This window comes from Chiloscyllium punctatum, chromosome 33, assembly GCF_047496795.1.
Source record: "Chiloscyllium punctatum isolate Juve2018m chromosome 33, sChiPun1.3, whole genome shotgun sequence".
In the NCBI taxonomy this organism is placed as follows: Eukaryota; Metazoa; Chordata; class Chondrichthyes; order Orectolobiformes; family Hemiscylliidae; genus Chiloscyllium; species Chiloscyllium punctatum.
In genome coordinates this window covers 10,738,713-10,757,158 of record NC_092771.1, presented here as the reverse complement: position 1 = coordinate 10,757,158, position 18,446 = coordinate 10,738,713, and the positions used below count along the sequence as shown (strand labels likewise).

At 39.6% G+C, this 18,446-nt stretch overlaps 1 protein-coding gene across 4 annotated transcripts in view; it reads right to left on the bottom strand.

The window, feature by feature from the left end:
* Nucleotides 1-5,671: 5,671 nt before the first annotated feature.
* The window catches only part of scaper (S-phase cyclin A-associated protein in the ER), a 321,703-nt gene continuing 308,928 nt past the window's right edge, over nucleotides 5,672-18,446 (bottom strand). For all 4 annotated transcript variants that reach the window (XM_072552951.1, XM_072552952.1, XM_072552954.1 and 1 more), the window contains 3 exons: nucleotides 11,853-12,044; nucleotides 6,231-6,282; nucleotides 5,672-6,138 (listed from right to left, as the gene is read on the bottom strand). In XM_072552951.1, coding sequence (XP_072409052.1) covers nucleotides 6,032-6,138; nucleotides 6,231-6,282; nucleotides 11,853-12,044 — 351 coding nt within the window. In that variant the 3' untranslated portion in view covers nucleotides 5,672-6,031. The remainder of the gene's footprint in view (nucleotides 6,139-6,230; nucleotides 6,283-11,852; nucleotides 12,045-18,446) is intronic.

Below are 18,446 nucleotides of genomic sequence, written 5' to 3'. Positions count from 1 at the left end.
TTAATTTCCTATTTCAGAGTAATTTTCTCTCTCAAATTCCCCTTGATCTTCATCTTAATGGATGACCCCTTACTCTGAGATTATGCCTTCTGGTCTTAGACTCCCCCATAAGGAAAACAAGCTCCCTGCATAAACCTTGTAAAGTCACCCAAGAATCTTGTATGATTCAGTAAGATAGTCTCTCATTTTTCTTATTCCTATGAGTATCGGCCCAACCTATTCAACCTCTCTTCATAAGACAGATCTTCCATTTGCTCCCTGGAATTCAATAAGATCACGCCTGACATGATTTTGACTTCGCGATACTTTCCTGCATACCCTCCGATAATCTTCATTCCTTTGATAATCAAGAATCTATCTATTTCTGACTTATAATATTTAAAGATTCTAGTGCCTTTTGAGGAAGAAAATTCCAAAGGCTTACTACCCACAGAGAAAAGTTCCCTCATCTTAAATGGGCACCTCCTTATTTTTAAACCCTGACTCCTAGTTCTAGATGATCCCACAAAAAATATCCTTTCATTACCCATCTGGTCAAGTCCCTTTAGGATCTTATATGTTTCAATTAAGTTATCTCTGATTGTTATAAACACCACAGGATACAGGCCTAGTATGCTTAGTTTTCCCTCATAAAGTAATCCACTCATTGCAGGTATTAGTCTAGTAAATGTTCTCTGAACTTCCAATGCATTCACATCATTCTGTAAGTATGATGATCAGTACTGTACACAGTTGGATAAGAATTTAGGTGGCATGGTTAGTAATTTATATGGATGACACCAAAATTGGTGGTATAGTCATCAGTGAAAAAGGTTATTTAAGATTACAAAGAGATCTTGATCAATTTGGCCAATGGATTGAGGAATTGCAGATGGAGTTTGATTTGGATAAATTTGTGGCATTGCATTTTGGTAAAATGAACAAGGGCAGAACTTACACAGTTAATGGTAGGGCCCTGAGAAATGTTGCCGAACAGAGAGACTTAGGGGTTCAGGTACGTAGTTCTGTGAAAATTGTGTCACAGGCATGCAGGGTGGTTAAGAAGGCATTTAGCATGCTTGCCTTCATTGCTCAGATCATTGAGTATAGGAGGTGGAACGTCATGTTGAGACTGTAGGACTTTGGTCAGGCAACTTTTGGAGTACTGTTCACAGTTCTGGTCACCCTGCTATAAGAATGATAATCATAAAGCCAGTGAGGGTTCTGAAAGGATTTACCAGAATGTTGCTGGGACTGGAGGGTTTGAATTATACAGAAAGGTTGGATAGGCTGGTGCATCGGAGGTTGAGGGATGACATTTTAGAGGTTTATAAAATCGTGAAGGGCATAGATAAAGTGAATAGCAAAGATCTTTTCCCTAGCATGGGAGGTTTAAAAGTAGGCAGTATAATTTTAAGGTGACAGGAGAAAGATTTAAAAGGGACCTGATGGGCAACTTTTTCACTCTGAGAGTGGTTCGAATATGGAATAAATCAACAGAGGAAGTGGTTGATTCAGGTATGGTTACAACATTTAAAAGATATTTGGACAGTTGCATGAATAGGAACATTTTAGAGGGATATGAGCCAAAGGCTGGCAAATGGGACTAGTTCAGATTGAGAAACATGGTGAGCATGGGTGAGTTGAACTTAAGGGTCTGTTTCTGTGCTGTATGACTCCTGTATTCTTGATGAAGGGCTTTTGCCCGAAACGTCGATTTTCCTGCTCCTCGGATGCTGTCTGAACCGCTGTGCTTTTCCAGCACCACTCTAATCCAGAATCTGGTTTCCAGCATCTGCAGTCATTGTTTTTACCTCTATAATGCCCTGTACAACTGAAGGATAATTCCCCTATTCTTGTATTCAATGCCCTCACAATAAAACATGACATGCTATCAGCTGTCATACTATTCCACACCATATACCTCTGAATATTTAGTTCCTTGTAAGCATATCTACAGTGGGTCTAACCTCAATTTGTGCTACTGATTCACTTATTTGTTACAATTACCACTTACATTCTGATAAAGAGCCATAATTTTGACATTTTCTTTACCATTTTCTCCACCCTTGACCCTATTTACTCCTGAACTTTTACATCTGTATGTTCTGTTCCTTCTTTTGGATATTGTTATCTAAATAACTGCACTGTAATGCTGCTATGTCCTCTTGCTTTGTAAGCCTACATTTCTCCTCTCCCAAATTCTCTCTTTCCACCCTCCCCAAAACATTCAAAACCCTCTCAACAGCCCTGATTATTCAACTTGCATGCAATTCTGGTCTCCTTCCTATCGGAAAGATGTTGTGAAACTTGAAAGGGTTCAGAAAAGATTTACAAGGATGTTGCCAGGCTTGGAGGATTTGAGCTATAGGGAGAGGCTGAACAGGCTGGGGCTGTTTTCCCTGGAGCATCAGAGGCTGAGGGGTGACCTTATAGAAGTTTACAAAATTATGAGGGGCATGGTTAGGATAAATAGACAAAGTCTTTTCCCTGGGGTTGGGGAGTCCAGAACTAGAGGGCATAGGTTTAGGGTGAGAGGGGAAAGATATAAAAGAGACCTAAGGGGCAACTTTTCCACGCAGATGGTATGTGTATGGAATGAGCTGCCAGAGGAAGTGGTGGAGACTGGTACAATTGCAACATTTAAAAGGCATCTGGATGGGTATATGAATAGGAAAGGTTTGGAGGGATATGTGCCGTGTGCTGGCAGGTGGGACTAGATTGGGTTGGGATATCTGGTCGGCATGGAAGGGTTGGACCCAAGGGTCTGTTTCCATGCTGTACCTCTCTATGACTCTATGACATGAGTATAGTATGGTTCAAATGTACCATGGGAACAACCCTCTTCCGCACAAGTTCTGGTGCCAATGTCCCAAGAACTGAAACCCATTCCATTCACATCAATACTGAGCTGTGCATTTAATTCCTTGATTTAATTCACCCTTTACCAGTTGCTCTGTGGCTCAGGTAATAATCCAGCTATTACCATCTTGGAGGTTCTGCTTCTCAATTTAACTCCTGACTGTAAAGATTTCAGTAGAACTTCCTTTCTTGTCCTACAAATGTCATTGGTACTAATGTTGATTGTCATGTCCCTCTCCAAGTTTTTCTCAAACACTGAAGAGATGTCCTTGACCCTAGCACTAGACAGGCAACAGAACCTTTGTGACTCTCATTCACAGCTGCAGAGAACTATTCTCCTAACTATACAGTGCCTTCAATTGGTACAATCCTATTTTTTTCTCTTCACTTGAATGGTTCTTTGTAGCACAGAGCTCATTCTCTCTGTAATCCCAACTCTTGTCTGCAGTTTGCCAGCAGCATTGTTGCTGGTTTTCATTTCTAATGCATAGGCCTCCCTGATCTCAGATCAATCCTGAATGACCTATTGAGAGGTTTGAGCACCCTACTCTGCAATGTGCCCAAATAATTTTTTGTTTCCCTGATATGGCAATGTCAGCAACTCAGATTCTGGCTCCTTATCCCCTATGAAGTTCCTCAAAATGCAAACACTTATTACAGATATGGTCATTCTGGATTACCTTTGTGTCCAGAAGCTTCCACATGCTGTAGCAGCAAGATCTCACCTGTCCTACCACCACTATTTTATTGGTTTAATTTATACATTAATTACTCAAGACTCCCCTACTCTGTACACTTTTCTGTACTGGTTTCTGTTTAAAGAAATCACCAATATGAACTTTATACTTAAGCAGCAATTTTTACTAAAGAGAAGAAAAATACTGGAAACCTAAACACAAATTGAAGACTTTACTTGTGTTCTGCTGTGGTTTGTGACATCACTCCATCACAGCAGGTAGGCGTCTCCATCCATGCCTTTTATCCTCTCTCACCCACTTCTCGTTCTGGGCACTTACTTCTTTCAGTAAACTTTAGTTGAAGCTTCTTTCTCCCTTTGCACTAAATTCCCACTTGTACCAAATTTTCAGTTCACTCACATGTCTCACTCAGTTGAAACCTTCACACAGGTCATGCTCCTTATTTCAATCTAAAAAGAACAGGCTCAAATGGATTTTGTTCTGTTCATGAACAGTGTTGGGTTACATTACTTTGCCCATTCTGACTGGAATTCTAGCTCATTTGTTAACGTTCTAACTTCTGCTTCCATACCTAATGGGAACCTGATTTCTGCTTCCTGTCTGAAGCTAAGATTGGGATCTACCATAGGTAGACTGTGGACATGAACCTGCATCTTACAGAACCACATGCTACCATGATCCAAAGCTCTGTGCTATAATACTGGAGGGGAATTTGATTTCAGCCCCAGTACAATTACAAGGTGCATTTGGGTGACCAATGATCAGGACCTAAGATACACTGGGATTGCAAGTAGGAAAGAGATTGCAACAAGAGTTTCTTGGCAGGGAAAGAATTCACAACCTGGTAATGGCAAATGAGAATAATTTTGAATCCTAAATATGACTTGACTATTAAAGGTCCAGACACTGGTTTGAAATGTCTTCCAAAAGCACTGGTAGAGATTTTGAAATACCAGATCCTGTGACCAAACTTGACCTATTTAGTTCACTATAGACAGTGACACTGATAATGATGTAAAAACATTGCATTATCTGGCAATTATCATTTTGCTGTTTGCAGTAGCATACGGAGTGCAAAATTAACTGTGTGCCCTACAATCCAACAGTATACATCAGAAAGTACTTTATTAGCTGTAAAGTACTTTGAGACATCTGGTGGTTGTGAAATGTGGTATATATGTGTAAGTGTAAAATGAGCTGTAAGTGTGTATCACATTTTTTTAATTAAGGTGATTATGGTACACGACCAATAATGAAGAGGTTGCAAATTAAAATTCCACATGATCAATTCTAGTTGACAGAAAGGAAAAGGCTATGAAGGTTACTGAATGATTGCTCACATTCAACTGGTTCACAAATACCTTTCAGGGAAGGAACCTGCTATCCCTTTTCAGCCTGTGCTACACACAACTAAATCCTTGCCATATAATTTGAAATTCTAACGTTTCTGGAGAAGCCTTACAAGTCACAAAACCTACCATTTTCCCAGTGTTACTCGGAAAACGTAAATAAAACTGGATTGCCAGAGGGTCTCACATCATAATCAAACATACACTGAGATCAGCAGAAGTTCATCCACATTTAGGCAATAATGCACGCAGATGCAAACAGCCTGGTCAGGTAACCTACATCATGGGAACAGGCTGTCAGGATTTAGGGCCAAGAAAATATGAAATTTTTTCACTCAAAGTCGTGAGCCATTGGAATTTTCTCCCTCAACAGGACTGTAGATGCTCCATCGTTGAATATAATTGAAGGGTGAAGAGACAGATCTTTGGTCTCCCCAAGTAATCAAGGATCATGTGAACTGAGTAGGAAAGTGGACTTGCAGCCCAAGATCAACCATGATTGCAATAAATGGTGAAACAGGTCTAATGGTAGATGCTGGATAAAGCACAGTAGGTCATGCAGCATCCGAGGAGTAGGAAGATGAAGAACTTGTGCTTGAAACGTCAACTCTCCTGTTCCTTGGGTGATGCCTGACCTGCTATGCTTTTCCAGTGCCACACTCTTACTCTGATCTCCAGCATCTGCAGTCCTCATTTTCTTCTAATGGGTAGATGGTCTACTCCTGCTCCTATTTCTTATGTTCTTAAACTTTCCCCCAGCAAATAACCAATACTTCACATGAATGCAGATGAAAATAAATAATTTTATTGTGTCATCAGTGTATCTAAGGCACTGATACACTGCTAATAAATAAAATTAATTGATACATTCCACAGGGGACTGCTGGATCATTCTAAACAACAAGAACCAAATGGATTATTCTACACACACATACATTAGAAAGCATCACATTAAAAAATTGTCAAAAAGTGATTACAATGAAAATCGTATGTACAACAGGTACTATATACAATTTGTGCAAATCAAATATAAGAACATTCTAGAACATAATGTCAATGAATGAATTACAAGACTAATTTATAAATCAAGTAATATTTTGTGGTGTTGGGTATTTTTCACCCTTTCCCAAATCTGTTTTATTCTTAGCAAATTGTGTCTTTATTTAAAAAAAATTTCCGGGCATCCTCCCACATCTCCCTGGGGAACCTGTTGGAGAAATCAAGGTAGTCTTGAGCTCCAGGAATTCTCTCTGAAATGAGGACAACGATAAATTGTTAAATAGAACACTTATGCTGCTGTTGTTTAGGACAAATGCACAAAGAGCAATCCTGAAATACTTACCTTTCTGTTGAGAAGTCTTATTGTCAGACTGACTCAAACTCTGCGCAAAATCCTAAAATTAAAGAGAAGTATACATTGTCATTTGATCAATTTAATGCTTTTCTATGAATTCTTTATTGTTCAATCTGGTTCTAAAGTTCCCCTTAGTATGTGTTGGCTACCCATGGATCAGACCTCCTATGTGATGAAGTAGTACAGTGTTTTAAATTGAGAGATATTATGCATTGCTACACATTCTAGAAGAATGTAGTTTAATGTAACAACATTTTGTTATAGATCATTGTTGTCAAACAAGTGTCATCTATTGTTCTTGATCAACATTTCAGTGGTAACAGTGTAAACTGAAGAAGGGCTTATGCCCGAAACGTCGATTCTCCTACTCCTTGGATGCTGCCTGACCTGTTGCGCTTTTCCAGCAACACATTTTCAGCTCAGATCTCCAGCATCTGCAGTCCTCACTTTCTCCTAACAGTGTAAATTGTTTATCTAGATCAATGTGCCATTGTACCTTTGGATGAAGGTGTTATTGGAAGGGAAGTTGCTGGAGTGAACAAGGACATCACAAAGATTATGGTCCCTTTAAATGCTGAATGAAGAGGGGAAGATAAGTTTGGTGGATTCATGTTACAGGTGACTGAAATGACAGAGAATGAATGATGTGTTGAACATGGAGGCTGATGAAGTTGGAGGTGAGGATAAGAGGAACTCTATTGCATTCTGGGAACGAAGGGAAGGAGTGAGAGCTGAAGTACAGTACCTGATCAAGCACTCTCTCAACAATGGGGGTGTTTCATTTGAGTCAAAACAAAGACATATCAGAAGTACCCATATAAAGGTTGGCATCGTCAGAACATTTGAAGACACAGAAGCTATGGAGGTCGAAAAGGCCCTTCCAAGAAGTAGGGTGGGATACTGCAAATTTAAAGTAACCGTGGCAGTGGGTTTGTAGCTGAATTTAGCTGGAATTGTGCATTATCTAACTTGCCTAACAACTTTCTTACATATTGAACATTCAGAGATTTGCAGTCCATTGTCTATGACTAAGATTGCGATTTTAATCCGTGATGATTTCTGTCCTTGGGTACACATGGAACTGACCATTATCCAGCATTTTTCTCAATTTGAGAGGCATAAAACATTTTAAATATTTGAATTAAGCTGAAAAATATGAAAAGTTCAAATTAAATGTTTTGTTTTAACGACAATGCCCATTTTTTTGATTATAACATGATGCCGGACGTATTCTCACTGCATTTGATGTTCCCATTGCTACTTTTCTGCCTTTTCATGTCATTCAGTGGTATGTGTGTGATTCATGTCTGTACTAGTCCTATAGAAGTTTGGTATATAATACTTGTCGTGGCACTGGAACTATGCAGTTACCATGATTGGCACAAAGTTACATTTCTGATGCTACATCCCTCTTTGCCCAACCCAAACTTTACGTATACGGCTTGCATAGCATTCAAATTACAGGTTATATTTTAATGCTATGAAATAGTCAGGTGGACAGCTGGCTTTTTGCTTACATTAACAATGCTCTAAAATTATTAATCTTCTCTTTGAAAAAGATTAAGTTATATTGCAGCTGGTGAAAAACCCAACACTCCACCTTCTGAGCATTTTCCCTCTGCTTGCCAGTTAGGTGTAGGTAGCACTGCAATCAACTTATGCTTCAATGTAAAGGGTTTTACCAATGAAAGATTTGCTACATCAGGTGACTGTAAAACTATGTTAGTGAATCAGGAACAAAACTGCAGATGTAGACTTCCGTCTGAAGGTCCACTATCCAAGCTGTTGCTGAACTCAGCCTTGCTAAGTCACTCCTTGCGTGACACTTTAATACTGGCTCAAGTTTAGAAACGTCAATGCACTGAGTGCAGGTACCCTCTCTGCCTTTAGTGAGTGATTAATGTCAGCAGCGCACAAACTCACAAAAGAGACAAAGGGGAAAGGAATTTTCTTTTCTCTTTCCTACCTACCCTTTCAACTCCATCCTTCTCAGCATTCAAATTGTCCTTTCAATGAAATAGTAAATTACTTGCAGTTCTATTAATTCACTGACCTTCATTCACTGCTCATGATTCAGTCTGCACTACCTCAGGAAGGGAGTAAATGCATATTGGGTGACTGCTTTGCAAAACATCTCTGTTCGGTCTACAAGTGGGACCCTGAGGATCAAGCTCTGTCATTTCAATAACTTGCCCCATTCTGACCCTTGTGTTGTTAGTCCTTCTACATTGTTGACTGAAGCTCAATGAAAGGCCCTGATCATTTCTTTGTCGTTTTTCAGACTCAGTGCAGAGTTCAATGTTTTCAGATCATAGCCTCTGCTGCCATTTTGTTGGTTGGCAGCTTTTTAAATCATACTGCGATTGCCAATTATGTCTCCTCCACACCCATCTGCTGTTTCTTCACTTGTTTCATTACCATCTTCTTTTGCCTCAAACCATCACCCCACTTATCTCTCCTAATTTCACCCTATTGCACACCTTGTGATTCGTTTCCATCCCATCTCTGTACTTGGTTAAAGCCTGTTACATCATCAAACTTTCTAATGAAAAGTTACCGAATGACTTGAAAAGTTAACTGTTTCTCTCTCCACTGATGCTGACTGCCATGCTAAGTATTTCCAAAGTTAAAAATCACACAACACCAGGTTATCGTCCAATAGGTTTATTTGAAAGCACTAGCTTTCTACGCACTGCTCCTTCATCAGATGGTTGTGGAGTATAATCTTATACTCCACAACTACTTGATGCAGGAGCAACACTGATAGCTAGAGCTTCCAATTAAACCTGCTGGACTATAACCTGGGTGTTCTGTGATTTTTGACTCTGTACATCCCAGTCCAATACAGGCAGCTCCAAATCATGAGTATTTCCAGTATCTTTTGTACAAACATAGATTTAATCTATAATGACTGATGGTTTACAATATTATATCCCCTGATTTTACCTGGTCATCCAATTCAGACCCCACATTCTCACAGCCAAAGGCATTTCCAGGGCGAACAAACTGAAACCTGCCTCTACCAAGTTCTTGGTTTTTCAAGTCCAAATTACTGCACCAATCCAAGGTGAAGCAGTCACTCCCTCTTTCTTCAAGTTTTCTCACAGGGATATATAGTACCTCTATCCTAAGATAAAAACCATTAGCTCCCTAAGTGTAAACAGACATACAGCTGTAAAGCATCCTTGACATACCTATTTGCAAATACCACAGCGAATACAGAATGACATAATACATGAAAACAGGTGGATTATTATGTAATGTTTGCTTTTGTTTCTAATTTTAGGTCATTGGTGTCTCCTTTAACTTTTCTGAGCTCTACCATTCAGTCTAATTTTTGATGATCTGGGCAAAGGATATTTGTGCTGATAGACTGAACACTTTCAAAGCGGATTGCCCTCAATTTTTCTGTTATTGGTGTCACTGGCAAAGTCAGCAACTGTTGTCCATCCCTAGTTGCCTTTGAATTGATTGGATCTTTAGACAATTTCAGAGTAAAGCTAAGATTCAACCTCCAGTCACTTGTAAGTCAGAGCAGGTTAGAATGCCAGATTTCCTACCCTAAAAGGACATTACTGATTCAGATGGATTTTTACAACACCTGACAACCATTACAAATTCACAATTAAACTAGCTTTTTAATTACAGATTTTACTGAATTAAAAATTTCACCAGTCGTCACGGTGGAATTTGAACTCATGCCCCTACAGCATTAGTTTGTGTCTCTAGATTATATCCCACTACCTCCCCCATCAAGCAAGGCCTGATTTGATGCAGATTACACCCCACCCTACCTTGTAATTATATTGTTGATCCTTCAATGTTGCTTGGTTAGAATTCTGGAACTCTCTTTTCAACAGCACTATGGATAGACCACAGTGGTTCAAAAAGATAGCACATCATCATGTGTTCAAAGGCAATTAGTGATGAGCAATAAATACTGGCCTTGTCAGCAACACTGACATCTCAAGAGTAAGGAAGAAAAAGCTGGTTTTACCATCAATGTTACCGCTAGGTGCTACACCAACTGTGCATACACAGTCACACAACATTGCAGTGCGACATCATTATGAAGTGACAGAAGAGCAGCTGCTGTCTAGCAGGACAGGACAACCAAGATCAGTTGCAACACATGGAGGCAAGAAATGATTGTTACAAATATAAAAGATTAATGCCTGGCCTTTTTAAAAAAACAAAAAATAGATGCGAAGTTGAAATAGAAAAGAAATTATGCTGGGGGAGCTTGAACTTCACGCTATTCAATAATGCTGCGCTTCTTCTCATTAATATGTATGAACAAGAATGAACTGGTCAAAGCACAGGTGCTGAAGTCATCTGCACATGCACAGATACACACAGGTGACTGACATACACTCATGGCTGACTGACGTCCCATGGCCATGTGTGCAAATGTGGGCTCCAGTGACCATCTTTAGCAGACAGCTTTTGGTATTGGGAAGACTTACTCAGTTAAGTATATGGTATCTGGTCTCTGCTAGCAAGACATATCTCTAATTACCTTTCAGAAGGTGAAGATGAGCTGTGATGTAGTATGACAGTGCTGTAAATAATAGAGTTCCAGGTTTTTATCCAGTGACACTAAAGGAACAGCAATATATTTCAAAATTAGGATGTTATATGTTGGGGGGGGGGGGGGGGGCACTCTTGCAGGTGGTGGTGTTCCTGTGCAGCTACTGCCTTTGCTTTTCTAAATGGCAAAGGTCATGGATTTGGATGGTGTTGTTGGTGGAGCCTAATTTAGTTGCTAACTCAGTGTATAATCTATGACAAAGCTACAAAACAATCAGAACTTGCCAAACACTATATGAATGGGCGGCACAGTGGTTAGCATTGCTGCCTCACAGCACCAGGGACTCAGGTTCAATTCCAGCCTAGGGCAACTGACTGTGTGGAGTTTGCACATTCTCCCAGTGTCTGTGTGGATTTCCTCCGTCCGGTTTCCCACAGTCCAAAGATGTGCAGGTCAGGTGAACTGGCCATGCTAAATTGCCTGTATTGATAGGTGCATTAGTCAGGGGTAAATGTAAGGGAATGGGTCTGGCTGGGTTACTCTTCAGAGGGTCAGTGTGGACTTGTTGGGCTAAAGGGCCTGTTTCCACAGTGTAGGGAATCTAATCTAATCTAATCTAATTCAGTTGTCTGTTTACTAAATTTCGCCCCTCCATGTTTTCTGCTGTGTGGCTCCACAAGTGTTGATTGTTAAATGACTGTTCAAATATACAGTAAGAGTGCAAAGGCTATGTGCCCCTGTGAACATGTCAACTGAACATGCTCCAGTTTTCATCCAATATCCACATGCCTGCACTTTACAGCAAGGGTTACAGCACAGTAATTAGGAATGGGGGCCTGAATCAAATATTTGCTTTTGATAAGGCCACCTGTGGCAGACATACTGCAACCATGTGGGAAACTGGATAATATTACATTCCTCCCGTTTCTTTTGTCAGCAATTTAACCAATATTTGGATGGCTTAAAGTTGTGTATGTGCGACAGTGAACAAGCACACACAAACCACTGCTTTTCTGACTAGCTGGCAGTGTAGAACCACAGTATAACTGAGCATTACTGGATCATGCATGCATATTTACCTGGATAAAGGTAGCTAACAGAATGCAGCTCATCTCCTGCTCCAAGATGACTTTGTTCTGTGGGTTGTTGTAACAAGCTGTTATCAGTGTTGGAAACAGGACTTTGATTAATCGTTGATCACTAAAGTACTGAAAAGGCAGTTGGCAGAGTTTCTGAAGAACTGTGGGGTGGCGGCCAGATTGCACTGTTAACTAGGAAAGCAAAAACAATATAATGTTTACAAAGATGTGGCAAAACCCAGTAAAATAAGCCTACTATATATAAGTCTAAAGTACGTTAAAAAAAAACTGTTGTATCTCAATTTTCCTCATTAGTGTCTGTGCACTGTATTGTATACGTCAACATGTCACATTGTAATTACACCCTCCCACCAGTGGTGTTGCTGGAGCACCTCCGTTTTCCTTCTCTCAGCCCCATAGCCTGTACCAAAGAGAAACTCTTCTGTCCCAACCAACATGTTTCTCAGATATCTGTCTACTTTTACATCTACTTTTTGATAACAAATATCAATAAGATCAAAGTTTTATCTAGGAATAAGGAAATAATACATGTCTTTAAAATAAGGGTTTAATTATGTCTGCAGGCCCCTGGTCTAATTATCCCCTGCTGCACTTCACATGAAGATTACACTGCCAACATCGACCACAAGGGATTAAGTGTTGAGAAAAAAGGAAGCAAATACAAACAAGATAAAAACAAAAATGATGAAAGCACATCAGGCCCTCTTACACCTGAAGGAGAAAGTAGGTTAATATTTCAGGTAGGAACTTTCATCAACCTATCATCTGCTTTCAAATGCAATTTGCCCACTCTTGTTTTTCCAATAGCTTCATTTTCATTCCAGATTTGCAGTCTTCCTTTCTACCTTCAGCTTAATTGGCTGTATGAAGCCAAAGATTCAAATGTTCAGTATGTAAAATTTAACAAATTCATCTAAAAGTGGGTGCTCAGTCGTGGCATACCACTGAACACTGCATCAAGGAAAACAAATATGCGAGACAACACAGATGTCAACAGTAGAGAAGAAATGGTTACTTCCAAACATTGCTTTACTGTAGGAAAGTCACATACGATGTGGCAGATGCAACAGTTCTGGAAAGTCCTATTCTGCATTATAAATACCCTGAAGGAGTCCTGGGTTATGACTGCATTTTTAGAAATAAATCCGCTAGCTGTTACAAAAGTAAGAATTTAATTAGAAAAGTCCAGAATCTGTGGCCTATTGCATTTGTCAGTCAGCTGCTGAACTCAGCCCATGATGCTAAACATGGTTAAATATCAGAGAGGGGCACTTATATTGTGAGCATTTAATGTCCATCACTAACTACCCTTGAGAAAGTGATGGTGAGTTTTTTGATACTTAGTGTTTTGCTCAGCTATTTTGAATGGCATAGAGAATCAATGAAATTGCCAAGGGTCTGGATTCACGTTCAGGTCAAACTGGATTAATAGCAGAAATCCTCTCCTAAAACCCGAGGTGGGGTCAAAGTTTTTCTTAACAACAATAATCTAGTACTTTCACAGTCACCACCTCAAGCACAATTAGGAATAGGCAACAAATACTGGCCAAGTCGGTGTCATCCATAATTTAAAATAAAACATAGTGCTACTAATTTTATTCTAGATAATTTATTCTTCTATGTGATGAATTTATTGCTAGCAAGGCCAACCTTAATTGTCCATGAGCAAAGAGGTTTATAAGCTATTTCAGACAGCAACTGAGAGGCAATCACTTTGCTGTGGCGATCTGGAGTCATATGACCTAAAAGACATGAGTGGTCCAGATGGGTTTTAAGATAATAGAGGGTAGTTTAATGATCATTTAGTTGATAACGGTAAGGATGTTACATTTCAGTTATACTGGGCATTGGTGAAACCATTTCTTGAATGCACTGAAAATTTTGGTCTCCTTATTTAAGTAAGGATGTAAAACCACTGGATGTGGTTCAGAGGAGTTTCTAGATTGATACCTGGAATGGGTGGTTGTTTTGAGGGACGGTTGGGCAGACTGGTTTTATTTTCACTGTAATTTAGAACGATGAACAGTGATTTGATTGAAGGATGTATGATCCTGAACAGTCTTTACAAGGTGAATGTGACACAGATGTTTTCTCTTGTGGGGGTACCTAGGACAGAGGGGCATTGTTAGGAAACTAGGTGTCATTATTTGTGAACTGAGATGAGGAGAGGTTGAGAGACTTTGGAACTCAGAAGGCATTGGAGGCAAGGTCACTGAATATTTTCAAGGCAGAGGTGGATAGATTCTTGCTAGTCAGGAAATCAAACATTATTGGGAGTAAATGGAAACTTGGAACTTGTACCACAAACAGATCGGTCATGATCTTATTAAATGGCAGTGCAGGCTTAAGAGGCCAAATGTCAGCAGTACTGAAACTAGCTTTCAATTTCAGATTTAATTTAAACGATACCAGCTGACATGCTGGGATTTGAACCTGTTTCCCTCGAGTGTTGCCTCAGACCTCCAGAGTGCTAGTCCAGTAAAAGTAAAACTCCGTCACTATCTTAATTTCATGCAGTGTATTTATATTGCCCTGCCATGATGAGACTCAAATTCACATCTCTGGATTATTAATCCACAACTCCAGATTACTAGACGAGTAATATAGCCACTATACCAAATTAATAGTCATTAATCTCCTCTTAAATCAATTGAGATATTTTTGTAGTTACTTGTACAATGAAGGAATTACAACAGCTTACTTTCGCATAGCAAACTCCCACAAACTGTAGTGTGGTAAGAACCAGATAATATTTTTTTAAGAAAGATGATATTGGCTGAAGGATAAATATTAATTCAGGTCGAAGTCATATACAATCAACATCTTTTCAATTTTGCCTCCGAGACAATGACCTGTGCTGCACTGGAGCAGTTCACCGTTGCTTCATCCAAATTGTCACCAAGGTCAATGAGTGAGTTTTTCTGCCTCTAATCGTGGTGAGGGTCATCAGACAGCAGTCAGGATTAGGAATCTTGGCTGATTCTCCCCATTCTGTGTCCAGGTACCTGAACCAACAGTGATGATTCAGCAGTTGACGACTGAAAAGCAGCCAACTCCCTGTACTGGGAAAACATGTTTAGTACTGGGGCTCAGCACCATAGAAAAGCACTAAACTGGAACCTTTCAAAACCGACTGTCAACTTCCTGCAAAGTATATTATGTGGCTGTGCTAATATTAAATTCCATCAAATCAGAGAGAAAAAGAACAAAGTGGTCATAGTTCTTAACACCTATTACAATCTAAAATCTATAAGAAATTTTGCAAACTGTCTATTTCCACTGGCATTTCATTACGACTTCAGATAAATGAACATTTAGAAGAAAAAAACAGTCGTCACTTAAGATGTCCAGACTATTAGAATCCTCCAATACAACCTATACTTCCCCACCCCCAACCTTTTAACAACCAAGTTGACCAAACCTAATGACGCATGAACAGATTTGGTCTCCGAAGGCACAGATGTACACAATCAATTCCACTCTCCCCATTGCAGAATGCAGCATCAGTTTCCTGCATGAAAAATGTAGTGATTCCCTGAATCTACAATTTGCAGAGATTTTCAAACATCATACATTAACAAAAACTCTGTGTGTGTGTGTGTGTGTGCGTTGGGGGGGGATGGAAAAGAAGGCCTGAAGACGCTTTAAAAAAATTCCACTGATGTGTCGCCATTCGTTTTCCTTATCAGTGCTCTCATCAGTTTAGTCGAGTCCAAGAGTAAGACTGTTTAGACTAATGGGACTTGTCATAAAGCAGGCCAAGTTTACAGAGAGACTTGCGCACATTAAGAAATGAAGCAATACCACTAATGGAACCTTGCTGTGCCCACATCCTGTTAGCTCCACAGAACCTTTTCAATCAAGTCATTAAATTCAACTAACTGATATTAAAATCAAATCACTCCCAGGTTAGCTTGATTACCAACGAACAATAAGGAAACATAAATTCTCTCACAACTGTCTTTCTTCAGCCTGGGAGGTAGGCCAGGGTAGGCCTCAAGGAGCTGTAAAACTGCAGCTCAGGATTGTAAATTGTGGATTGGCAAAACACAAAATTTCCAGGCACAAGCACTCATGTTGACTCGCACCCAAATTAAAGCCAGAGGTGCTGGATAAAACAGAGGAGCCTGCAACAACATAAATTGCAGGGTTTTACAAGATTTCTTTCAAAGGGTTTTTTTTAACAACTGCTGTGGAATATATGGCCCCATTGATGATGTACTTGAGTTGTAAGAATGCAAGTAAACAAATCCAAGTTTTAGGCACGAGGACGAGAGACCTGCTGCCAAGGGCTGTGATGTATTACTAGCAACAATACGTAATACACAATTTAACATTACATGCTGGACAAGGCATCAAAGTCTAAGTAATTTACTCTTGAAAGTGACAGGGAACAAACTGACAAATTCTGGAAATCTGAAATACGTACAAAAAATAACATGGATGAAAAATAAATCAGGCAGGCTCACTGTTCTTGATCATTATCCAACGATATGTTTTGATAAAACATGGTTGTGTGGAAACTGGATGAGGCAGGATCAAGTTCTCAACTGTAATGCTGTCTAAGTCAACCAAAATTCACTGACTCTGTTTAGAAGTGAAGATATAGGTGAAGTCCCTGGAGCATGTGGCAGTCACCTTTAGCTTTAGAGGAGAAAAATCAGCATTTGAAGAGAAAGAGAAAAGATGGTTTCAGCAGGGTTCTTTTCCTGCTGGTTGAAATGCTAACCTGAAACATGAGCCAAGGTTACCTAATCTTACACTCATACATCCTCACACATCTTTCTCTGTCTATTTCCATCTCTATTTGCCCTGGTATTAAACAATTCTATGACATTATTTTAAAGAGATGGAGGAAGGTTCTCTCTGTTGCCTTGGCCAATATTTCTCCCTTAACATCACTAAAGCAGATTGTCTGGTCATTGCCACATTGCTGTTTATGGGACTTTGCAATGCACAAATTGGCTGCCACATTTCCTACATATAACAGTAATGATACTTCAAAAGTATTTAATTGTAAAATGCTATAGAACATCCTGAGGTGGTGAAAGGCACCATTGAAATGCAGCATATTTTAAAATCAATGTTCAATTCTGAAATTTAAAGTGCAAACTGGCAGTCCATTAAATGTAAACTGTTGTAATGCATAGTCTGCAAAATTACACTTTTGCACCAAACAATGAAATATAGAGGCATTTTTAAACTAGATTTCAGAATGTGCCAATAAATAATGAAATGTGACGACTTCAGTGTTGAAAAACAATACATGGTTATTGAACAGTGGTAAATTTTCTTTACAGTGTGTTCCCACCTGTAAGGTATTCATTATTTTTCTGAAAAATGTGCTGTTGACAAATGATACAAACTTATTATGAATTTGTCACATTGCTGTTATTGAGTGTCAGCAATTTCTTAGCATCACCCACATTAGAGCTCAAGAAATTCCTTCCCTAATGCTCTGTGATCCCTCCTCTTCTTTAAAAATACTCCTTAAAGCCTGCTCTTTTCATCACCTTGCCTAATAAAGCATGTAGCAGACTGTCAACTTTAGTTTGATATGCACTTGTCAAGCACCCTGAATGTTTAGCTTGTGTTACAGTTCTTACATAAATGCAAGCCGTCGTAGAAAAGAAAATAAATAATAATAATATGAGCGGGATGATGTGATTCAGATGTTTGAAACCATTCTGCCATTTAATGAGATCATGGCTGATATTCTACTTCAATGCAATTTTCCTGTGGTATCCCCATATCTCTTAAGTTTTAAATAGGTAGATTGTTAGTTGCTGTTTAAAGCCCCACCACGATACCTGAGCATGAGTGATAGGCCAATGCCAAAGGATGTTAAAAATCACCAACACCAAGTTTATTTGAAAGTACAAGCTTTTGAAGTGCTGCTCCTTCACCAGGTAACTAGCTACCTGACAAAGGAGCAGCACTTCAAAAGCTTGTACTTTCAAATAAACTTGTTGGACTATAACCTGGTGTTGAGTGATTTTTAACTTTGTCCACCCCAATCCAACAGTGGCACCTCCACATCTTTCTGTTGAGATTTTAAACCAAGCCTCCCTCATAGGAACATTTAAGATCTCATGACAGTGGACATTGGAAAGTGTACTGGCCAATATAACATAGTTAAAACACATCTGGTCATTTACTAATTGCTATTTGAGAGAGCTTGTTGTATACAAATTGGTTGCCTCGTTTCTTACATCACATTAGTGACTATATTAACTGATTATAACAAATTAAAGATTACAGAGGTAAGTTTAGATTAGATTACGTACAGTGTGGAAACAGGCCCTTCGGCCCAACAAGTCCACACCGCCCCGCCGAAGCGCAACCCACCCATACCCCTACATCTACATCTACCCCATCTAACAATATGGGCAATTTAGCATGGCCAATCCACCTGACCTGCACATCTTTGGACTGTGGGAGGAAACCGGAGCACCCGGAGGAAACCCACGCAGACACGGGGAGAACGTGCAAACTCCACACAGTCAGTCGCCTGAGGCGGGAATTGAACCCGGGTCTCTGGCGCTGTGAGGCAGCAGTGCTAACCACTGTGCC